This window comes from Hippopotamus amphibius, chromosome 13, assembly GCF_030028045.1.
Source record: "Hippopotamus amphibius kiboko isolate mHipAmp2 chromosome 13, mHipAmp2.hap2, whole genome shotgun sequence".
Lineage (NCBI taxonomy): Eukaryota > Metazoa > Chordata > Mammalia > Artiodactyla > Hippopotamidae > Hippopotamus > Hippopotamus amphibius.
Window position 1 is genome coordinate 66,251,282 of NC_080198.1, and position 25,716 is coordinate 66,276,997.

The 25,716-nt window shown below is 35.4% G+C and overlaps 1 protein-coding gene across 12 annotated transcripts in view; it reads right to left on the reverse strand.

Moving 5' to 3' along the window:
• BLTP1 (bridge-like lipid transfer protein family member 1) overlaps nucleotides 1-25,716 on the reverse strand; it is a 191,265-nt gene that overhangs the window by 158,105 nt on the left and 7,444 nt on the right. For 10 of the 12 annotated variants that reach the window (XM_057704329.1, XM_057704339.1, XM_057704330.1 and 7 more), the window contains 4 exons: nucleotides 13,826-13,955; nucleotides 10,891-11,007; nucleotides 9,827-9,905; nucleotides 8,646-8,710 (listed from right to left, as the gene is read on the reverse strand). In XM_057704329.1, coding sequence (XP_057560312.1) covers nucleotides 8,646-8,710; nucleotides 9,827-9,905; nucleotides 10,891-11,007; nucleotides 13,826-13,922 — 358 coding nt within the window. In that variant the 5' untranslated portion in view covers nucleotides 13,923-13,955. Of the gene's footprint in view, nucleotides 1-8,645; nucleotides 8,711-9,826; nucleotides 9,906-10,890; nucleotides 11,008-13,825; nucleotides 13,957-25,716 lie in introns of those variants that run through there. The other 2 variants (XM_057704334.1, XM_057704340.1) reach the window with 2 other exon arrangements.

The window sequence follows — 25,716 nt, forward strand, 5'->3', positions numbered from 1 at the left end:
AATTCTTAGTACACAGAAGGGCTCATTTGTATGAAAGAGTAACAGAGCATCTAACCACAAATCATAATCCTAAGTAAAACAAAAAAATCCTCAAATAAATCCAAGACTTTTTGGAAACCCAACATGTGGAAGCATAATAAATGCTGAGTAGATTATTTTTCTATTCCCACTTTGATCTATACAAGTAGGAATTAATCATTATACAATTCTTCAAGGTCATAAACAACTCAATCAAAATTTACCTCAAAACTCATTTAAGTCATTTGTTTTCAAATTTGCTTTCAGAACACTTGATCGTGACCTCTGAATACAAATGCCTTGATCACTAGGAATATGCTATAAAGGCCAGTGGATGAGCTACGGAAGGAGCAAGGGGGAGAATCAAGAGTCTGGACTAGCTTCTAATTGGATCAGCAGTGATGAAGAAACGAATGATGACTGTATAAAAATGGGAACAGGATTACTCTCAATTTGATCTTCAACTTGCTGGACATGCACAACTGATTCTCTTCTTTCAATATAACTGATACGAAAGAATACGGCTCCATTAACTTAATAAAGACAAAAAGGTACAAAGATCAAGGTATTAATCTCTGAAAGCATTTTGAAAACAATGATAAACATTAAATACTTAATACTAAAGCACTGCAAGATCCCCTAAACAATCCCCACCCAATTTCCCAACTTTTTTTTTTTTTTGCGTTATTTATTATTGTCACCTCCCTCAACTAGAATGGAAACTCCATTAGAGAAGAATTTTTCCTGTTGTATTCACTCTTCTATCCCTGGTGCCTAAAACAGTGCCTGGTACATAGAACGGGCTCAATAAATATGTTAACTCATTAAACAGAAATAATAAATGGGCTTTTACATTTTAAGTAAGATTAAACAAAATTCCTAGACCACTCTTTTCCTTCCAAAAATCACTAGAAAAATACTGAACAATGAATCTATAAGCATTTTAAAAGCAGTTTTTGGTTTCATATTTTTAAAGAGAGAGATTTAGCTGAGTTCACACCCAACTTCTTAAATTTGTTCTATTGTTTCTATTTGTTTCACCTGTATCACTAATATTCCAGCCAGCAAGCTATGTGATTAAACAGTAAATCAGATCTCCAAGCCTGGTTGATCTCCAAGCTTACACGGCCTTATTTTCTTCAGAATCTTTGCCCAGGATCTTTTCTGTCAATAATCTCGGCTTTCTGCCATCCCAGGAATATTCCCTACGGCAATTCCCTCTCCATCCCTCAACCCCATCCCAAACACACACAGATTCAAAGAGACAGGTGGCCCAAGAGCACACCCACAGAGACAAGAAACACAGGGAAAAGCACATACACAGAGGTGAGCACACATACAACAGAGGAAGACATGGCATGCAACTCACAGGTGCACTTAAGCACTCAAACACAGAACCATTCACAAAGACAAGAATATACATGCAGATACATGCATACAAGTATTATACTAGCGTATTCAGTACTCATAGTATCACCCTCACAGAGGTAAGTATGTACATACAGAGCCCACGTGCAGAGGAACCCCACACATAGACAGGGATACCTTCCCAGATCAACAGGGCACATCCTCATAAACAAACACCTCCCCTAACAGATAGATGAGTACTTTACCAAAAGACAAGCAGGTTCCAAAGGCGTGTATCTCCCATATATAGACAAGTGAGTACATGCACACAAACACACACACACATAACCGAGAAGGACCCTATGAGACCTTCTCAGAATACAGCCCCAACCATGTCCAACGCTGCCTTTTGCCTGTAGAAAAACTGTAGTCAAAGAATAAATTTAATCAGAGAAATAAGAAAATGCAGAAAAAGGAAAATAGTCAAGCAAGACAAAATAATATTTTAGCAAAAATAATAATAATAATAATAATAATATTTTAGCCATTAAACAAAGTCAAGGACCTTTAGTTCTTCCTCAAGGACTATAGATAATATTCTGAGCCAAGTCCTTTGAGCTGTTTTGCAGATACTGAAACCCCGACCAGATGGAAGAAATTATCTGCATGCTGCCCACAAGCACACAGACCTCAGACTGGTTGGAACCAGAAGGTTGATGATGCTGACTCCCCATTACCTCACCACCAACCAATCAGAAGAATGTCCACAAGCTAATGATGCCCTGCTCCTTGAACACTATAAGATTCCTCACTACCCTCTCCAGGGCAAGACACACAGTCTTAAGGGCATTAGCCCGCTGTGGTCCCCTTTGCCTGACAAAGCACTAAATCTGTTTCTTTCTACTTCACCCAAAACTCTGTCTCTGAGATTTAATCTGGCACCAGTGTACAGAGGCTGAATTACAGAAACACACATATACAGCTTCTTTGGGGGAAAAAAAAAAACTTCGGGAATCCTACACTAGATTCTCTAGGAATTAGAAAAAGGCAGTAAATAAACCATAGAAAGGATATACAGTTGGATTCCTGTAAGATTATTTACAAATGTTGTGACCTAAGGCACGTACCTTAACCACCCTGAGCCTCGTTTTTCTCATCTTTAAAATTGAATACCTCTACCTACCTGTAGGATTGTTGTACACCATAAATACTGGCTAGTTCCCTTGTCTTTGCAGGCCATATTCTTACCAGTTATATGAATTATGTAATTCACTTTTGACTTGCACTGAATTCTCTTCTTTTTATATAATCTTTCATTTCATAATGTGATATAATGTTCATCATAATACTAAAAGCAGCTCACCTCTACTGAACAGTTGCTATGTTCCAGGTCCTGTTCTAGGCACTTTACTCCTATCATTTCATTTAATCCTCATAACAACGCTGGCAGTCAGCGCCCAAGATTATAGAACTAGGAAGTAGACTAGAATCCAGGTCTCTAAATACTGGTTCTTAACCACAAAATAAAATTACTTAACTTATCAATTACATTAGTAAATGTAATGACTATTTCAAAAGCAAAAAAGTTATTAATTCCTGAAAACAGAAATGTATCAAAAGGGTTCAGTTATCTCTTTGTATTTTATTAAAAAATCTGATCAATAGTCATAAATGTAGTATTTACTTGTTAAATTCTGGTAACACTAGATTTCTCACTGACATTTATCTCTCCTGGAAATTTTAAAAGCAGTTTTTAGGTTTCATTCACTCTGATAATACTTGGAGTCAAAGAGAAAACTTTAACTTATACATAATTTAAGAAAGATATAATCAACTGGCTCTTTTAAATCTCCTCTCTACATTAACACTGCTCTATCCTTGAAGGTAGAAATTTTCTTTCTCTTTGTTATCTAACATTCATATAATGGGCTTCCCAAATTCATTTGCTAATAAAATACCCAATAGATATAAGTATAGACATAAAAGACTCAACAAGCAGTTAATTTATGGAGGAAAAAAGTAAATGAACGTTGTAGAACAGCTTAAGTCTCCTGAGCAAACAGATAATTGAGAGTTCTTGTTTTCCAAACGGAAATCAGGAAAAAGGTACTTATTTAATTATGTAATTGTGACACATGCTATTTGTAGTAAAAAATCTAAAGTGCAGAAGTGCTGTCAAGACTTTGTAATGCTTAGAATTAATACTTAGTACACAAACAAAATAGTCTACTGACCTTTTAAAAATTGTTCCGGGATTTTTGTATCCTTTATGTATTTAACAAACAAGATTTAGATGCTACAAATTTAAAAGTACTAGATTATATTAGGCTAAAACTTCTAAGTGACAAAAGAACAGAAAGGGACATACTTTACCATCATCCTTTCACTTCTTAATAATCTAAGAATTTCCTCTGGATAAGAAGGATGCATGCCTAGTTAGACTATTATGAATTTAAACACTATATCACCACATATTAAGAGGTCTATTCACTTTCCAAAAGAATCCCTTAAAATTAAGTATCTTAAAAATAAAGATTTTTTTACTGATATCCTCATTAAGTGGCTTCAGCCAACAACCATCTATAACAGATCACTAATTCATTACCTAGGGAATATTTTACAACAAATTCTATAGTAAACTAATTAGATGTGTTCTGTTTTCTCTTTTCTAAAGGGTTAAATTGGACAAGTAACAACTTTAAATCTGCTCCTGGCTTAAATTACTTCAACCAAGCTCTATGGCATAGTAGTTTCAGCACTTAACATACCTCTTTTCTCCTAAAACTTCCTAATGAAAATCTTGGTCCTACCCACAAAAGGGGCCTAATCTCCTTGGAAGGCTAGTGGCCACGTACCTTCTCAGGCACATGCCTCAGTGAGGCTTCTAAATTTTCCACCAAGAAACATCAATCATCTCTACTTCCTGCTTGGTTAACTGCCAAAGCACATGGATCTTCCCTTAATCAGCAACAAATAATATTCAGACTGTAAGGTCTTCCTATTGAATATAGCCCACTATTTTAACTTATATTCCATAATATTGTCCAACTTTTTATCAAAAGCTTAGTTTGCAGCCTATTCTTTCCTCTACACTGTATTCTAAATTCTGTCCCTTAAACATGATAGACTAATAATGTACCTAGACCAAACTGCTTATTCCTGCACTGCAATTTGGCATTGTGTCTTTACCTTTGAAGGGTGTGACTCTGAGCCTACGGTTAAGAAAGTCATCTGTTACAACAGAGAATATCTTTTAAAAGCATATAGAAGAGAAACTTCTTTGACCATTCACCAAAGCTGTGCTCTTCATGAGCACATACATTTAAATTTATAAATGTAGGTAAAACTATGAACAAATAATTAGAATTATAAAAGTGATAAATGATAAAGTCTACCAACTTTTAACATCACTGTAAAATGGAGGTATGAAATCTTTTTTCTACTATAAATTGCTTACATTAAAAAAAAATGAGAAGGAACAATTTCGACAAAATAATTTAAATGTTCTTGAATATTAAGAAGAACATAAAATATCCAAAAATAATGATAATATTTCTGTTCTACATTATGGACAATTACAGAGAGAGATCAGAGACACAGACTTATGTTAACACTAAGTGACAAAAGGAATTCAAGACACAAAGAAATGACAGAGGAGAGCCAGTCAAGGAAGGGCCAATACTCAAGCTATGTATATTAGTCTTAGGTTATGCATCTCAAGTAGTGATTACATTTTACTATATTCTTTGAAATGAGCTAAGTTCATATCACTCCCCTGCCCAAAAACCTTTAATAGCAGTTGCTGCCAGCTGTTCAATATCCTCCATAACATGGCTTCCAAATTATCCTCTATTATTCCTTTACCTTATATTTATCACCAAATGGAGTTGTTAATTCCTAAACACAGCCTGTTTTCCAAGTCACTGCCATCGGTCAAACCAGTTATTCCATCCGAGCCACCCTCCCTTCCACTCCACCTCTGCCTGACACAAGCCTACTCACTGTCATCATCAACCATGCTGCTTAAGAGATGGAACTTTCACAACAGCCCTCCATCTACCATTCTGCATCCTGACACATAGGCAGAACTTTCAAACTCATCAAACCATGAACCAGCTGGGACCACACCAAGTGGTCCATACAAAAGCTGGTAATTCTGAGGATGGGTCTCAGTATTTTTCCTCAACACACACTCATTGCTCCTTTTTTTCTTTAATTATAATTGTTTGTATTCATGTATTCCCTCAAATAGATTTGGATAGCATTTTTTTTTTATCCCCCATTCCAGCTTAACACAATGATCAGTAAAGTGATCAACAATCCACTTTAAGGAGATGTTACATTTCATGATAAAATGAATTATTTACTTCAAAAAAAAAAAAAGACTATAAACAACTTAGGATGGTATTCCCCATATCAGAGAAAATTCTGAAATGGGCAATCCCAATAGGCTTAGTTTAAAACATGCAGTGGCCTCCAGATACTGCACATGTCTTCATTTCTTCCATAAGCTGATAGGTGTTTGCATATAAGAATCACCAAATACTTTCTTGGGCCACATTTGACAAGGCTGTTTTATAAATACAAGAAGCACTAGACTGGAAGTTAGCAGACCTGGGTTTTTGTCCAATTTTACCAGCTATAATCACAGTAATTTCTGATTTTCCATCTGTAAAATGAAGGTTTTGAGAACATTAATTGTTTCCAAATTGATAATGGATTTTGAGAAAAATCAGTTGTTTCCTGTGCTCCTTGGAATCCTGGGGTAAAGAGCACAGAGTGGAGGTGGTATAAGGTCAAATGGGCCTCCTTAACCCACCATCCCCCTACAGCTCCATCAGTTCACGTGAACATTTTAAAACACACACACACACACAAATTGGAATAAAATTTCTAATATAAATATACAAATAGGTTTTTTTTATCACAAACAAGCTATATAAATGAAGAGAACTTCTGTTTCAGCTCCACTGTAACCTTGTTAACAATAAAGCTTATGTTAACTAAACATGTAAAAAGAAAAAAACAAGTCAAAGCAGCAAGTCACCTAACACTGTAAGATTAACAGAAGCATGACATGCTGAGAAGAAATATTCTCCTGAAGTAATCTATCTCTAAGGGACAAACTAGATGGACTTTTCAAACTAAATCAGAAGAAGAAATACTGGGCCTGCCCAAAGTTAAGTAAATGTGTTAGAAGCTGGGACTGAACTCAAAAGAACTTGGCTCTCAGGAATGAGTTTTAACATCTCTAAAGTGTAAGATATCTTTACTTAAGTGCCACCTTTAAGACTTACAAATAAAAAAATCAAGCATATCCTCTCCACAACATTTAACATGGTTAACAGTACAGGAAAGTGACTCCAAATTCTGACTTTATTCAGATTTCATACAAGGTAAAAACTTAAAAGAGTCCCAATGCACTAACATAATATCTAAAGAACATTTATTTTTTCCTGTGAGAATGCTTATAGTAACTGCTAAGAAAAGAGGTAAAAAGGTTGGTTTAACAACTGATGTTCTACAATCACAGACTAAAGACTGGTAATAACACACAGCCATTCTCAATCACAGATGAGAGGTTGTAAAAAGCCTATTCCAAAGTCCCACAGAACACTTTTATCACATGAAATCATTCAGTGTCTGTTCAAAGCTATCAACATACAACTCTAATTTTTAGAAAACTTTTTCCAGATATGAAATTTGCCACTATTCTTTCTAATCATTCTGATTTCATTAACTCTGCAGATGTCAAATTCTAACCCATTCATACTAACCTTTCCAAGGTAGAGCACATTATCATGTATTACACAGGAGGGACAAAAGATACATGGGAGCCAGGAAATGACAGTTTAAAAACAGACTAAACAATGGTGAAACAAGAGTGAAATCTAAAAATAATTTAGGATAGCTCAGAGTTTTTGATAAGTGTTAAAACTTTTGGAACTTTAAATCTATTTTCCCACAGAAACAAGTTATATAACTGGAAAGTTCCGAAGTTATACAGAACCAACCACCATTTCAGAATCTCAATGGGGTTCCAGAAATACAGGTCCTCATAGCTACAAAAAGGTGGTGGGGTTTAATCCTTTTCTGACCCTACACCCCCAGGCCTCACTTAAAATCTCCTGGAAGAGTAGTTATCAAAGTATCCTCCAGGGACCTTGGGGATGGCGGGGCGGGGATACTGAGATCCTTTCTGGAGGACCACAAAGTCAAAATTATTTTGATAGTATTATATTAAGATGTTTGACTTTTTCTTATTCTCCTATGAATGGACAATGGAGTTTTTTAAAGGCTACATGAAGTATATGGTATAACAGACTGAATATAAAAGCAGAGGTGAGAATTCAATTATCTTCCATTAGGACTTTTAAAACATTTGCAAAATATAAAACAATGTCACTCTTCTCACTAATTTTTTTGCTTTGGAAAGGTTATTATTCTTCATAAAGTTTGTTATTTAATATGTAATGGATTTATGGTAGGTATTTTTAATGGAATAAAAATGTTTCTATAATGATCAGGCTTAATTTTGAATGCAGTAAATATAAACAGAAATAACTTACATAAATAAAAGCTCTTTGGAATCCTCAATAATTCAGAACAATGTAATAGGTTCCTGAGATTAAAAATGTTTGAGAATCACTATTCTAAAAGGTAAAGACAAGGTCTACTCTCCTCGAGGCCACTAGTGTGGTTAATGTGGAGAAGGAAAGCACAGTCACAGACAGGAGCACCTACAGTTGTGAAACGAAGATGTGAGGAGAATATTCTGAAATAAAACTCTGATGATAAAAAGCAGAACCAGAAGAGAGTCAAAGTCTGCATTTCCTCTTTTCTGCTCATCCTTACCACAGTTGAGAGTTAGTATTAATGTCATGTAAAAGTATGAACAGAGGCATAGAAGCTGGAAAGTAAGAGAAGTGTCTTAGTAAAATGATTAAAGAGTGCTAAGAAGGCCACTTTAACCACAGTATGGGATTAAGTCCATAGATGTAGTAGGAGGTAAGGCTAGGAATGTGGGTAAGGGTCACACAGAGAATAACCCTAAATAAATAACAGGCTAAAGAAATTATTAACCATGCAAGAAGTTAACAGCAAGAGGAAAGCTGGTGAAGAATTTTCAGTCAAGGGGTGTTAAAATCAGTTCTATAAACTCCAAAGCTTTTAAAAAATATTTTTATCTATTATAAAATGTGAAACATTTCAATATCTACAAATGAAAATTCTGATTCTATGACTGAAGATCCTAATCACATGAAAAAATGAAAACTCACCATGTTGCTTCTGCTTTGGGTTATACATTTTCCACCACCGAAAAATTATAAATCCATCTTGAATTCTAAGCAAGATAAATTACAAAAATGAAAGCTTAAGTAACAATGCATTTCTTAATTAGTTATTATAAAAGGCAGGCAATTGATAATAAGGAAATACAGAAAATTTTCAACAGAACACTGGCATACCTAGATGTTTCATAATCTTCCAGTTAAGAAAGGGAAAAAAGATTTGCAAAGCTCTTAGATTCTTCTATTTAGGTAAACTGTAATACCAGATTACATTTAAAAGGAAAATAAAGTGTTAAACAGAAAAAACAACTTTTTAAAATATTTTTAAAATGGCATTAAAATTATATAAACTGAAAGCCACATCTTGAAAGAGGGATATTAGCACACTAAGGGAAACTTTTAAAGATTTTCTTTCATTTCTATACTGATATATCACTTCATATTTCAAAAGGATGGAACTATAGGCTAACTTTTACTTTTAACTTGGAAATAACTTCAGACTCACAAAGTTACCTCTACCATTATAAGTGAGGTATGAGGGTTGCTAAACCCTAGCACCTCTCAACTAATTCCACGTCTTCAAGTTTTACCTAAGTAACAAATTTTAAGAAAATCACAAAAGTAGAGTAAGCTTTTCTTTCAAGGCTTACAGAAGACAGAATATATCAAACATATGAACATTTCTTATTATATTCAGATTTCATTTCCTTCTTAAGGTAAAATTAGAAACGCTAATAAATGCTAAATAATTCTAAACTGACTACCTACAATAAGGAGCTAGTGGATAAGAGTATCAACATTCCTGATCCTGCTTAAAGAACAAATGACCACAATGAATTCTACAACAAAAATGGTCAGATAATCTAGTGGCACAATTGTTAAAACTAGGGATGATGTGAGACTATTCATTTCTACGAGCTGCTATTCAATAATATTTTTGCCAGTCTAAACCTTAGCTAAATTAATCCACTGATAGAAACATTTAAAAAAAATCAATTCACCAGGTATGAATCACTGAAAAAAGTGATTTTTGATTTATGATTTTATTTGAAAAAGCCAATATTTTTAACATGAAAGCAAGTCATATTCAACACAATATCATAATAAAAAAAATCTGTAATATTTCAAATTTGTTTAAGATGGGTTCTTATTAATTAATTTATTTTTACCTAATAGACATGTCTTCTGTAATGTAATAGATTTCACGAACCATGACTTTTCCAGAAAGAACAGAGAAAGAAAAGGAGCCTGTTGTAGGACAAAAACAACAGCAATTAATGTAATTGTTTTGAAAGACAGCAGAGTCCCAAAAGCTTTAAATACTCTTAGCATTCAATGTATTCAATAATTAAATGTTCTCTCCCTACTCCTTTCCTGATATCCTTACAGCTTTACTAAGCTTCTATCATTTTTCCCTCAAATATAACAGAAAGTGCCATCCATATCATTACTACAGACTGAGCTACTAAATAACTTTGAGAACATTAGTTTAAACAGCTGCTTCCTATGGATAATTCCCTTAATTTGGCATAGCCATTAAATAAACCCACAGCAGTGACTAATTCACCATTTTTCTCCATTAATTTGGGTGACTCCAGGAACCAGTCATTGCCTCAAATTAATGAAAGACTACTTATGTTTGAGAGAAGTTTTACTTATGACCACTGAGAGGTGTTCAACTCTAAGGAAGATCAGAAACATTCTATTAGCTTATCCCGCACCCCTTTTTCCCAGTGGTTTAGGACTTTCTAAAGCATATGACTTCCTAATACACCCTCCTATCTATTCGCAAACTTCCCATTTATAAATAGTCAAGCTAAATTAATAAATAAGGCTTACAAAATGAAAAACACAAGATGATTCCACCTTCAGTTAGATTTTTTAGGTATCAGTTTAAAAAAAAAACAGTAAAACTTCATGAAGCATTAGAAATTTTCTTTGGATGGTAAAATCTTGAGAAATTTCTAGTTCCATTATTTTATATGTGTCTAGATTTTTTAAATTATTTTAATGAGTATCTCTTACAAGCCAAAAAAGTCAAAAAGTTACTAAAGAAACACTTTAAGAAATAAGAATGAGGTAAAGGACATAACTGAATGGTAGCTCAACTCTAGTCAGATTAATTTAACTTTCAGGAAACAAAGGTAAATTTCTAAAGCTACTATCTGTTTATAAAATATAAATTTACAGTACACACCTCAAGATTGCACAGAAAAAAATTACTCAAACTTACCAATATGTATATAGCCATGTTTGTATAATCTGTTAAGAACCAGTGTTAAAATAAGACCAACATTCCGAGAATTATAATACGTGAGATAAATAATCCATCCACAGGACAAAATGGTAGCTGTTAGGAGAAAAAAATGCAAAAAAAAAAAAGGATCTCACTATCTGTTTCCTTTCGATCACCTTAATATCTTAACAAAAATTTGTTAGTAAAAGATCATTTATCATGTTCAGAAATGATAGGATTTACTTCCATATAGTAATATGTCCTCTTACAGTTTAATACTTGAATTTTTAAAACCAAAAGTTGATTCTACTTTATCCAACTTTCTTCATTCTCTTTAGTTATTAGCCAAAAAAACACAGGTTTCAATCAGATCAAGTAAAGCAATGTTTCAAGTGAAACTGCTTTCCTTTTTTTTTTTCTGTTTCCTTTTTCACTACTTTGTACTGTTTTAGTTAGTAAACATACGCAAAGATGTTCTAGGAAAAGAAAGCCCATGTTTCTGAATATTGCGGCGGGGGGCGGGGACTACCTTTAATAGGCTAAAAAGCTCATTCCTAAGCTATTTCCTAAAGGCTACAGTTACTTAAAAATAAAGTGATGATTTTTTTTACATCAGAGAAAGATCACTTTTTAAAAAAATCAAGTCTCTGCTTTTAAAATACTATTGGAAAGAAGTGAGAATTTTAACCTACTTGAAGACATATCTATATTAAATAGGCCACCAAATACTATTTTGCTGCAATCAATAAGACTATAACTTACTTTTAAAGAACACCATTAAATATGCTACAGTAAATGATATTTTAAATTTGACCATTTTTCATGAAAAGTTTATAGTCACTTATAAAATTTATATTCCCTAATAAACCTAGTTCATGAATATACAAAAGGCAAAACACAAGAAAGCACTTTTTGATAAATTTCCTTTTACTTATCCACTTAAATAGTATAACTATTTTCTAGATTAAGACAAGGTAATGTAAAGCAATTTAATATGTATAACCTTTTAGCAACATCATATTAAGTTCACAAAATTTTTAAAAAATTATTTAACACAGATAAAGCAGTCACTGAGAGTCAAAATATAACATTCCTCAAAGTAGTTTAGATTGATGGTAAAAGCTTTGAGTTAGCAAGTGCTATGATTTGCCCATAAAAGTTATTTCTAGAACAATTCTTCTGAACAGTTATTTTGATGATACAACATTGTTTTAAGCTTAAAGTCATTTTGTATTAATTTTTACTGTAAATCACTGTATGAAGAGCAGGTTGTTCTGGGCCCTTCAGAAAGGCAAAAGGTATTTGCTGAGAAAGAACGCTTCTTTCTCAGAAAGTAACCACCTGCGAACTATGGCCTTTTCATTGTATCATGTCCCCTCATCCCCTTCAACAGCATAAGGCCATTAGTAAAACAAAGGGATTAAAAAATCCCTCAATGCTTTTCTGGTTGCTGCTATTATTTTCACCTTAAAGAAAGGAGCTGTATACAATGCGAAAAAGGGAAATTCAAGGTGATAGGAGAGGTGGCACAAAGGAAATAAGAAAGAATTCTGCCGGGACTTTCCTGGTGGCCCAGTGCGTAAGACTCAGAGCTCCAAATGCAGGGGGTCCGGGTTTGATCCCTAGTCGGGGAACTATATCCCATACACATGTTGCAACTAAGAGTTCGCATGCCACAACTAAGATCCCATGTGCTGCAACTAAGACCCAGCACAGCCAAAATAAACACACAAATATTAAAAAAAAAGAATTCTGCCTTTAATTAAACTAAAAGGTAATTTTCAATGCTGCTTTTATGAAGTTAAATTTCACAGTATTGTTTTGCATCTCATTTTACTTTTAAGTTTTCATCAATGATAATTTACAATAGTTCATGTTCGTGAATTAGGGGAAAAAAACAAAGTTTAAATGGTAATCCAATCCTAGCTACAAATCACGAATCATTATAATTCCCTTTATATACACTTCACCTCTGCCATAACTCTACCACACATCCTGTGGGGTCATGAAAGAAGCACAAGCCTGCACTCAGGAAAAAACAGCTGTGTAGCCTGTGTAAGTTATTTAATCTTCATGGGCCTCAATTCCCCAACATGTTAACAGGAAAATAACACCTACCTTCATAAGTCTGCTGTGATCACTGAGACAACATAAGCAAAATGCCTGTGCCATGTGGCACACGGAAGATGCTCAATAAGTACTATCTCAGTAAATACTACCATTACCCTCCTTTTCCTCTCTCACCTCATCTTACCCTTCCTGTTTTCCGCTCTGTACCTTTCTAATTCCTATGCTAAAATTCAAAGCAAACACCGTTCTTCCACAAAACATCCTGCGCAATAACAGCCTACAATAATCTCTCCCTTCCTTGGTATTTTATTTGTATTTCTCCTTCTTATTTGTTCATATTCATTCATTCACTCATATTTCTTCCCCCATCTGCAATTTAATTATACACTGTTTTGTATTATTTCTAGGTGTTATTACACCTAGAAAAGTTCTGGAATATAAGACAAAAAAATTTATTCTGGAAAGCCCACTGCAAAGTGCATAAAGAGTGAGGAAAGAGATGAGAATAATTAGGAAAAAACATATTTACCACGAGGATTTATCAGTTTTATAAAAAAACAAAAATATTTGCGTGTATGTTGGGATGGGGAATGGAAGAGCTGATCTGAAACAGGAAAAATAAGCTATGTCTTTCTCCTCATCCCACTCCTCCTACGTCGGACAAGGAGGCAGTCTAAGGAAAACAGCTTTCCAGAGCAGTTTCCAAAGCAAATATTCATAGAAATAGAGATTAAAATCTTCTCTCCAAAAAATAAACAAATTGTATTGAAGGCAGTCTAACTTCAGTCAACCACTGCTTAAAATTTGCCAGTTGTTAACCCATACACAAAAAACAATAAAGTATAAGGAAATATATTCTTACCAACAAGGAGCCAAACAACATTGGAATTGTGTTCTGTAAGAAAATCTTCTAATTGAGTGATACTAGGGACAATACTCTCATTCTTCCTTTGATCCATTACTGAAGTTTTTCCAGAATAGCATCTAAAGGCCTGAAAGAGTTCAAAGGTTACATTTAGAACATAACCTATGTAAGGGGGAAAAATGGTGAATTTAACACATGTGAAATCATATTCTGCTTTCTTCAATGACAAGAATGCAAAAATATAACAACAAACATTCTACATAAAATATAAAACAATGTATCACATTTTTAATGTCCTGATTTCACAATTCTAAGTGTGAATAGAGACTCAGGTTCAGTTACTATACTCTAGCTCAAAATAAGAGAGACATAATTATTCTTAAATCTAATCAAAGATATTTATCCCAACAATAAGGGAGTATTAATCATCTACATTAGACAAATTCATCTAGACTTGTCCCCAAAACTGCCACTTGATAATAATATATTTATATATTAAGTTGTAGCAATCCTTCTTAACCTCTATCAGCTGTGTATTCCCATTATTCCATGGCTAGTTTAGATTCACTCTTGATAGAGTTTGTACAGTAAGCAGATCTCCTGCTACCAGATGCTCAGGATAAACTTCAACATACTGTCATATTGTGACCAGACATGAAAAATGTATGTATGTGTATGTAAATGTGTATGTGTATGTAAGTATGTGTATGTGTGTACACATACTGAGAATGAGGAAAAAGTGAGGAATGAAAATTCTGATTTTATGATCTAAGAAACAAGAAAATTACCCCTCTGATAATACAGTATTAACATGACTAACCCAACCCACCTATAACAAAATTATCTTATGATAAATCAGAAAAGGGGGGAAAAAACTAGGCAAAGGAAGCTACGCAGTTAATAATCCTTTAAGACCAAACATCTTAAAAAGAGGAAGAATATGTAAGGACAACTTTCTAGTTGAAATTCAGTACAGTTAGCTGGTCAGCTTCTTAAAAATGTTTTCTGTTTACTCACCACAAATCCTATCTTCACAAATCACAAAACAAGTTTAAAAATTGGGTGAGGCAACACTGCAAGATACTATCTACAAGAGATTACAATATTTCATATTTCTACATTGCTGAAATTTCAGTACAATTTAGAGGTAAATTAAACATCCATTTTTTAAAAATAAGCTCAGTAATAAAAGGTTTATTATTAAAAGAGATATGAAAACCTAAGGGCAAGATTACTAGAGAAATTTTTTTAATGTTTTCATTTTTCAGTAAACCTTTTTTCCTAAGGTTTATAAAGTGACTAAAAAATGTCCACATAATGAAAATGCTGGTAGTGGTCAAAGGTGTGGGGTGACAGAAACGACTGAAGATGTTCAAAGGGTACAAACTTCCAGTTATAAGATAAGTAAGTTCTGGGAGTATAAGAAACAAGATGATGACTACAGTTAACAATATTGTATTGCATAATTGAAAACTGCTAAGAGAATACATCTTAAAGGTTCACATCACAAGAGCAAACAAAGTGTATGGATGTGAGGTGATGGATGTTATCTAAACTTACTGTGGCAATCATTTTGCAATATATACATATATCAAATCATTATGTTGTATACCTTAAACTAACACAATGTTATATGTCATATTTCAATAAAACCTAGAAAAATATTATATTTTTCAAGGTTTTCAAAAATCTATCAACTAGCAACTTAAATTTGGAGGCTAACTTTTCCAACATGAGCTTTCTCTTTCTTTCTTTTTTAGTTTTGTAGACTAAAAAAAGTAACAATTTTAAAAGAGAGAAAACATTTTGGAAAGACCTATAATCTAAAACCAAATAGTCACACATTATATAACGGTTTACATATTATAAAATAACATCGGTACCTATTTCATACTTATTTTTACCATTTTACAGATGTATCACCAGCACACTACTGAGCATGAAAAGAGCACCTGGTAACTCGCAGGGGATGCTCCATGAGGGATGTACCCTGGCATTCAGATCTCCACATAAAAGGGGAAGTGATCTATCCACCAAAAGGACCTACAGTCCTCATGCAAAATCACCTGGACCACACACCACTGTAACAACCCACAGCCAAAGAGAATGCAGAAAGAGGCTATTCAAGTTGCCAAGACAGAAGACTGCCATATCACACAGTTTTAACCAACATTTATCCAATTACTAGTTAGTTAAACCTTTAAAAGAAATCAACAGATAAAGGCTCAATAGTTAAAAGAACCTATTTTGAGCAAGTACAGAAGTAAAGGCTAAGATTTAAAAGCCCTAAAGTAAGAAGTAGACATTCTGGCATAAAGGAAGTGAGTAAAAACAACACTGGACACAGAAAATCCAGACTGAACTGGGGCTCCATGCTTTGCCACATTTGTTAAGTGGCACACCACCAATCCCTTAAGGAAGAGGAAATGGAGACTGATAGGAGAACCTACTGCATAACCTTCACGGAGCAAATAATGGAATAAAAAACAAATTGGTTGTTTCTTCTTTCTCTTTCCTTCCTGAACAGTTCAGTCCAAAAGCCATAAAGTGAAGCAGAGTAAGCCAGGCATCTGCACATAAGGAAGAGAGGGACAGGAGTCTCAGAGGCCTACAGTGGAATGTCAGAGCCAGATAATACCTCTAAATACCCTAAACTAAGTATCCATTTGTGTGATGAAGAGGCTAGTGGAAAAGTGGCGGTATTTCAGGGTAACACAGCCACAGCAGGATGCGGTGACACTTGCAGGGAAGAGGTCAGGCAGGGGGTGCTGGAGCCTGAGTGGAAAGACGAGGGCATCCAAGGCAGGGGGAAGGGGCAGGAGAAGCAGTCCAGCTCAAGGTGTCAGAGCCTGGGTGAGGCAGAAGGTCATCCGCGCACAGGGAGGTTGCCTGGTGCAGGGTGTCAGAGCCCAAGTGGAAGGCATCAGACCCCAAAGAGATGAGCAGAGCTTCCACGCAGGAGGGCGGTCTGGGGTACCGCACTGCTGCAGGAGCAGGATAAGGAGGGCGCACATCTGGGAGTTAGCCCATGCAGGGGAGGGGGAAGGGGATAATCAGGTAAGTAAACACATCAAGAATAACGGGAGCCAAGTTTCTCACTGTTAGAGGATATATAAAGCAGGAAAACAGAATTAACCTGTGGTGTTGGACAAGAACTAGAGGTATGGTTTTCGATGCAAATGTATATAGAAACAAATACAGCTGTAAATTACATATGTATACGTATGCATATGTTCATTAACAGGCCCTGAGAGCAGCAACACCCCAGGATAAATAAGCAGAGAACTTTTCTTCTGAAAACTATTTTCTTTTAAGAGGGCTCCTTGAAGAAATGGCTGATTCCACAACTAGGGCAGGGAAAGTCAAGATGAGCCTTGTTTTCCAGAAGGAAAGAAGCGTTCAAAGAATGATGGGAACATGTCAAAAAGGACACAAAAACCAGAGACTCCCATTGGCAAAATCTGGGACAATTTAAGCATTAAAATAAATAACAGTAATAAACTAAAACCTATTTAATAAATACAAATCTATGAGCCCATACCAATATAAATAATTAAATTTCGATGAGCAACAGGATACTCATATCATCTCAAGATAACTGCCCCACAAAGTAAGTATTAATGACAAAGGGAAAAAGAGGAACTCTGAGAAAGCTGACAATTAATTAAGTGATCAAAGTAAACACCATCAATATAGGGACAAATCAAAATTGTGCACTTCTTAATAGAAGAAAACAGCCTTGAGGATTAAGATGGCGGAGTAGGAGGACGTGCGCTCACTCCCTCTTGCAAGAGCACCGGAATTACAACTAAATGCTGAACAATCATCGACAGAAAGACACTGGAACTCACCAAAGAAGACACCCCACATCCAGGGACAAAGCAGAAGCCTCAATGAGACGGCAGGAGGGGTGCAATCACGTTAAAATCAAATCCCATAAATGCTGGATGGGTGACTCACAAACTGGAGAACAGTTATACTGCAGAAGTCCACCCATTACAGTGAGGGTTCTGAGCCCCACGTCAGGCTTCCCAACCTGGGAGTCCAGCAATGGGAGGAGGAATCCCCAGAGAATCAGACTTTGAAAGCCAGCAAGATTTGATTGCAGGACCTCCACAGGACTGGGGGAAACAGAGACTACACTCTTGGAGGGCACACAAAACAGTGTGCTCACCAGGACCCAGGGAAAAGAAGCAGTGACCCCAAAGGAGACTGAACCAGACCTATCTACTGGGGTTGGAGGGTTGCCTGCAGAGGTGGGGGGCAGCTGTGGCTCACCAAGGAGGCAGGGGCACTGGCAGCAGGGGTTCTGGGAAGTGCTCATTGGCGTGAACCCTCCCAGAGTCCACCATTAGCCCCACCAAAGAGCCTGTAAACTCCAGTTCTAAGTAGCCTCAGGCCAAACAACCAACAAGTGTGAACACAGCCCCACCCATTAGCAGACAAGCAGATTACAGCTTTACTGAGCTCTGGCCACCAAATCAGATTAAAGTCTTACTGAGCTCCACCCACCCAGCCCTACCCACCACCAGTCCCTCCCATCAGGAAGCATGCACGAGCCTCCTAGTAGCTTCCTCCACAAGAGGGTAGACAGCAGTATCAAGCAGTGTCAGCAGTATTTTGTCTTCTGGAACTGAAAACCACAGCCACAGAAAGATACAGAAAATGAAAAAGCAGAGGAAGGGACAGGATAAAACACCAGAAAAACAACTAAATGAAGAGGAGATAGGCACCCTTCCAGAAAAAGAATTCAGAATAATGATGGTGACGATGATCCAGGACTTTGTAAAAAAAAAAAATGGAGGCAAAGATCAAAAAGTTTACCAAAGACCTAGAAGAATTAAAGAGCAAACAAACAGAGATATGCAACACAATAACTGAAATGAAAAATACACTAGAAGGAACCAACAGCAGATTAACTGAGGCAGAAGGACGAATAAGTCACCTGGAAGACAGAATGGGGATAATCACTGATGTGGAAAAGAATAAGGAAAAAAGAATGAAAAGAACTGAAGACAGCCTAAGAGACCTCTGGGACAATGTTAAACACACCAACATTCCCATTATAGGGGTCCCAGAAGGAGAAGAGAGAGAGAAAAGACCTGAGAAAATATTGGAAGAGATTATAGTTGAAAACTTCCCTAACATGGGAAAGGAAATAGCTCCCCACGTCCAGGAAGCGCAGAGAGTCGCAGGATGGATAAACCCAAGGAGAAACACACCAAGACATATAGTAGTCAAATTGACAAAAATTAAAGACAGAGAAAAGTTATTAAAAGTAACAAGGGAGGGCTTCCTAGGTGGCGCAGTGGTTAAGAATCCGCCTGCCAATGCAGAGGTCACGGGTTCGATCCCAGCTCCAGGAAGATCCCACATGCTGCGGAGCAACTAAGCCCGTGTGCCCAAAAAAAAAAAAAAAAGTAACAAGGGAAAAACAACAAATAACATACAAGGGAACTCCCATAAGGGTAACAGCTGATTTCTCAGCAGAAACTCTGCAAGCCAGAAGGGAATGGCACAATATATTTCAAGTGATGAAAGGGAAGAACCTACAACCAAGAGTACTCTACCCAGCAAGGATCTCATTCAAATTCGAGGGAGAAATCAACATCTTTACAGGCAAGCAACAGCTAAGAGAATTCAGCACCATCAAACCAGCCCTACAACAAATGCTAAAGGAACTTCTCTAAGCGGGAAACATAAAGAGAAGAAAAGGACCTACAAAAACAACAAAACAATTAAGAAAATGGTAATAGGAACATACATATCAATAATTACCTTGAATGTAAATGGACTAAATGCCCCAACCAAAAGACACAGACTGGCTGAATGGATACAAAAACCAGACCCATATATATGCTGTCTACAAGAGACCACTTCAGACCTAGGGACACATACAGATGGAAAGTGAGAGGATGGAAAAAGATATTCCATGCAAATGAAAATCAAAAGAAAGCTGGAGTAGCAATAGTCACATCAGATAAAATAGACTTTAAGATAAAAAATGTTACAAGAGACAAGAAAGGATATTACATAAAGATCAAGGGATCCATCCAAGAAGAGGAGATAATTTTAAATATATACGCACCCTATATAGGAGCACCTCCATACACAAGGCAAATGCTAACAACTATGAAAGAAGAAATGCAAGGCAGAGATAGAGACACAGATGTAGAGAACAAACACACGGACACTAAGTGAGGAAAGTTGGGACAGTTGTGGGGGGAATGAATTGGGAGATTGGGATACCAAATTGTATACTCTAAATATATGCTGTTTATTGTCTGTTAACTGTATCTCAATAAAAGTTCTTAAAAAAAAAAAGAAAACAGCCTCACTTCCTTGATATTCCTGCCAGAGATGCATAACCTGAATCTACTCTATCTTGCCTCTCTCTTCTGAATCATAATGACCAATAGAGATTGTTTTATTCATCTTTGTATCCACAATACCAGTGACAGTGCCTTGAACACAGCCACTGTTTTCATGTATCATATCATTTTAAATGGTATTTTTATCTATTACATAAGAAAGTAACACTGATCTACACGGTTTAAGAGATGTTCTCTCAATATTTTCATGATTCACCTATATTCTTCCCTTCACTCTTCTTGAAATCTACAGTACTCATTTTAAAACTGCTGTCCACATTAGAAAAGAAATTGTGGCAATTAATATTTTAGTGACATACAAAGAAAAGCATGAAAATGTTAAACAGTTAAACACAGCAACAACCAGAGATTTATTAAAGTTCCTACTACTACCATTCTTAGAAACAGCTTTCAAAAAAAGATTACTTTTAAAAATGAATTATCTGTAAAATCTTTTCAAATATTGCATTCAACCTGTTTTCTCTCCCACTAGCATGAAGGAACAAAACTAACATCTAATACATCTAAAAGTCATCACACTTTTAGAGACAGAACTCCAAATTTTTATTTGGTCCTACAAGAACAGAGGTCATCCTACAGATCAATATAAAAAATACAAATAATCCAATAGAAAAATGAGAAAATACATAAACAGGCAATTCACAGAGAAAGATAATATCACTAGCAACTGAGGACAATCACAATTTATCACCCATTAGTCATATAAGCGAAAATTAGAAAGATTGCAAACAACTATATTGGCAAAAGTATGGGGAAATGGGCACTCACAGAGTTGATGGGAGTAAGCTGCCTTTCAAAAGAACAATTTATCAGATACTATAAAAATGTATGTGCTTTGACTTAAACATTTCAGTTCTAGGGCTCTATTTTTCAGAAATAGACACAGATTTTTTTCAAGGACAATCACTGAAGCATTATATATCATACTGAGAAAATTGAAAAGAAATGTCAATTAATAGGAAAACAGTTAAATAAATTATGGTACACTCTTACCATATAAAATACTCTTACCATGTGAAATAATATGCAGCCTTTTTAAAAGAATAAAATAGTTCTATAGAGGATAATACAGAGAAATGTCCAGGATATACATAATGTTTGCAGGAGAAAAGCAAGTTGAGCAAAAAGATGCATACTATTCCACTAACGTTTTTTAAAAAAAGACTCTCCATTATGTGTATTACATACATACACCATATAGATACACCACATATGTATACATGTACATATATGGTACGTGTACATATATATACTTTTACTAATCTACAAAAACATCAGCAAAGCCACTACCTCTGAGAGCAGTGGAAAGAAATGTGGGGGAAGGAGAAGAATCAGTAAAGCAGGACTTTTACTCTTGATAACTAAGTATTATTTACATGTTTTACAACTGGCTTGTAATTCTTCCATAATTTAAACAGAAAAAGGGAGGGTTGTGGCTGGGAGACAGGACATTACAGGCGAGAAAGGGGCTTTCCTTGCACAAGCACACACCCCTTGGCCTCTCCTTTTAACTATGAACAAGGAATAGGTGTCTCCCAACCCAAAAATAGCAATTTGATCATCTGTCATTCTACCATCATGTCTTTCTTTCTACAGTTCTTAACTCCTTGTCTTTTTTAAAAATTAAAATGTAAATACCAAGCAATATCAAACTCAAAGCCTTCATCAAAACATCAGAAAGATCAGTTAACACCTTAGCAGGAAGTATTTGATTTGATAGCCTTGAGTGTAAAAATGGAAGCTGAACAGCTGTACTGCTCTAGAGAGGGGAGAGGGGTAAGCTACAAACAAGGAAGGAAGTAAAGAACATTAACAGGAAAGAGATTGGAGGAAGGGAAAAAGAAGAAGCAGTTATCAAGGGAAAACAGAAGAGTCTAAAGGTCCTGCTTCAGACTGCATGATTCCAAAAGCAGACCATTTTGTGGATTGAGAGAATGGACTTTGTACTAGATCACCTGGGTTCAAAAACCAGTTCTGACATTATGTGACCACAGGCAAATTACCTAACCTCTCTGTGCTCTCTTTCTTCATCTGTTAAATGAGGGCACTAACAATACCTACCTCACAAACTTCTATAGTGAGAATTGATGAGTTCAGGTATGTAAAGCATTTAGAACAATGCATGGCACACAGTAGATAATATACTGTGTAAACACCTGACACTGGCAACTAATGCCATTGGTATCTTGCCCATGTACTGTTGACATTCACCTCTGAACCAGAAGAGTATTCATTCTCCACACCTGTAACACCCTACTGTAGGCTGCTTTCTGACTGCAGGAATATGCTCAGTTTGTACTCAGGGCAAGCCAGAAATGCCAGAGTTAATGTCAATGATAGGTAGAAAGTTGGTGGATAAACACCTGCAGCTTCCCTGCTCTTGGCTTGGGATATCTCTGAGGCATATTTTATTTGGTCTCCAAGAGTTCCCCAGTGGTAGTGAGCTCCAGATGCCCCCAGTGGTAACAGTATCTTAGCACTCATCACACTGCATTGTAATTATCAGTTTAGAAGTCTGTCTCCCCTCCTAGACAGCTAAATGCCCTTTAAGAACGTGTTTGCCCTGTTCATTTGAGTTTGCAATATCCAACAAAGTTCCTTGTATGCAGTAGTCTCTCAATAAATACTTGTTTCATAAATGAATGAAGTAAATGCATCTTTATAGAAAGTACATAATTATGAGCTATTGCCAAAGGTAAGCAATTATTTCCACTGTATTCAAGGCCAGAAGAGTCCTAAAAGATTTCTCACATTCAAGAAAATTTGGTTCTCATTCACTTGCATTTAAGAGGATATTCAACATTTTGATAACTTAATTCCAAATATAACAAAAATAAAGGGAAAAATTAATCATACTCAAATCCCTCATGCAACAATAAAGTCACAAGTATTTGTATGAAAGGCATTCACATATCATCAGACCATTATATTAAAGTTCTCTGAATTTAATCACAGTTCCTTTTCCATAAAGGAAACTGCATGGGTTTACTTTTTTTTAATTTTTTTTTTTAACTGAAGTATAGTTGATTTACAGTGTTGTGCCAATCTCTGCTACACAGCAAAATGACTCAATTATACACATATAGACATTCTTTTTTTTTTTATATTCTTTCCCATTATGGTTTATCACAAGATATTGAATACAGTTCCCTGTGCTACACGGGTTTTAAGAGCTGGAAAATAAATCAACTTTATAGCTCTCCTTTAAGCTTCATCAGCATTGACATTCTCTTCAACATCAAGCTATTGATGTTAAATACCTATTAACACACAGCAGCATTCTGTATACTAGCAAATGTGTGAAGCATGCACTTTGTACACATTTCTGCATTGTTTACCGGTAAACCAAACTTGACTGATTTACATTAACTGTTACAGAATATATACTTACTTGAAAACTTTTCAAGTACGATTTGGTTTCTGCACATGTGTAAGAAATTATCTTGAGATACCTTTGTAGGGGTCCCAATTTCAAAGTCACTTATGTCCTCCTTAATTAAGAAGCCAGGTAATTGACCCAAAGAGCTCAGTAAATACCAATACAAAGGAACTGCCTAGACAGACTGCTTACCTTTCCTATGGCAAAATGACATCCCAAAATAAAACACAAATCAGATCACATTTTTATCCAAAATGAATCTTCAAGAGTGTTTAATTCATTTGAACTGTTTCTACAATGGCTCAAGTAATCTGAACACTCAGCAACCTAAACACAGTGGACCTGAAACAAATGACTTTGTGATAGTCCTTCCAATTCTATGACACTACACAAATAAAATATACAAAACAGGAAAGTACCTGCAGTTGAACACCTCAAGTAAAAGAACTATGTAAACACTTACATTTAAGATAGTATTGGAATGAATAAAAAGGTTGGTATTACCAACTGAGCTTATAATGATCTAAAGAGCCCTCTATGCCTAAAAAATTTGCCCATCAGGATACAAGGCCTAAAATCCCACCATCCATTTCTTCAAATAGAGTATCAACCAGTATTCTGTCTTAAAATGCAAAGATATCTTTAGAGTATCTCAATAATAGCTACCATTAATTATTATCATGTGTTATCAGTATAAATGAATTCAATAGATTACTTTTCTCATTAACAAGCAAGATCCAGGAATATCACAAAAGGCCCCAGATTCCTGGAGATGGGAAAAAAAAGTTAAAAAGGAGATGGTGGGCAAAAAAGCAAATTTAGTTTCCTTAACAAATTTTGGCCAGGGTCGGCAGCATTGTGTACATAAAGCAAATTATATAATGTCCTTTTCTGTTCATTTAAACCAACAAAATAGACAATTATCCTCTTAGGTCAAACAAATTGTGAATAGTCCCTTTCAGCCCCAGGATTCTATATGCAATAAGCACAATCTCACCTATTAACTAATTCTAAAGCCCAAAAGAATTAAGTGGTAAAGCAACCCTCAATCAGAAATCGTCTGTTATCCTGGAAACAGAATAGACTTCAAAGCAGATGTGACATGCAAAGCTCCCTCTATCCCTTCTAGCCCTTCCTTAGCTGTGAGATAACTTGAGCAAGTTACTGAATCTCTTTGAGCCTGTTTCCAAGTTGTAAAATGGCCATCTGTTCCTTGAAGAACAAACATAAAATTCACAGCAAAGTGACAAGAAACACATTTTAACAGTGGTAGCTAAGCTACCATTAAGGTTCTTTTTTAAAAAAACCAGTTCAGCACAAGATGAAAGCTAAAAAAACAATTAAATGCATACCAGTAAACAATGACTAAAATGTATTTCATTCCTTATAACAGAGAAAAATATATATTTTTAATTAAACAGAAATTTATAACTAAAAGAAATTAGTTGATAAAAATGACAATCAAAAATGTATTAAGTTAATATGAATATCATACTTCTACAAATACCACTGAGATTTTTAAAAGTAGATCAAATACCAAAGTACAATGCTCACCAGGCAACTATTGCTGAAGTATTGATATTATTCAGATATGGGGACCAACGATTCAAACAGTATAAATCAGCAAACTAAACAAATGTAGAGTACCTTTTAATATCATAATCTGTGCTACAAAAAATGGTTTTCCATGTTACGTATGGAAGAGTTTTTAACATCTAAGAAGTCATATCATCCAATAAAAATATTGCACTTTAGCAAACCTCACTTCCATAGCCAGAAATTTATGCTGGTTCACATAAATACTCAAATAAGGCACAAAACAAGCCAACGAAAAAACTCTTTAAAAGCTGTAGAAAGCATATCTACTAATAATGGGGTACAAAGAGCTAACTTCAACTTCTTCAAACCTATAAGAAACCATGATTTATAAATATTACCCATCCCCCATACAGTACACCAGAAGAAATTACTACCTTCAGCCATACAAAGACATCAACAGAAACTGCCATGAGTGAAAAGTTTAACCCTTCCACTTCTGCATCCCATAAATTAATCAGTTGTGGGGTTTTGTTCTCACTTTTTATACTGGCTGATGAACACAATCTACAAGTCTCTTT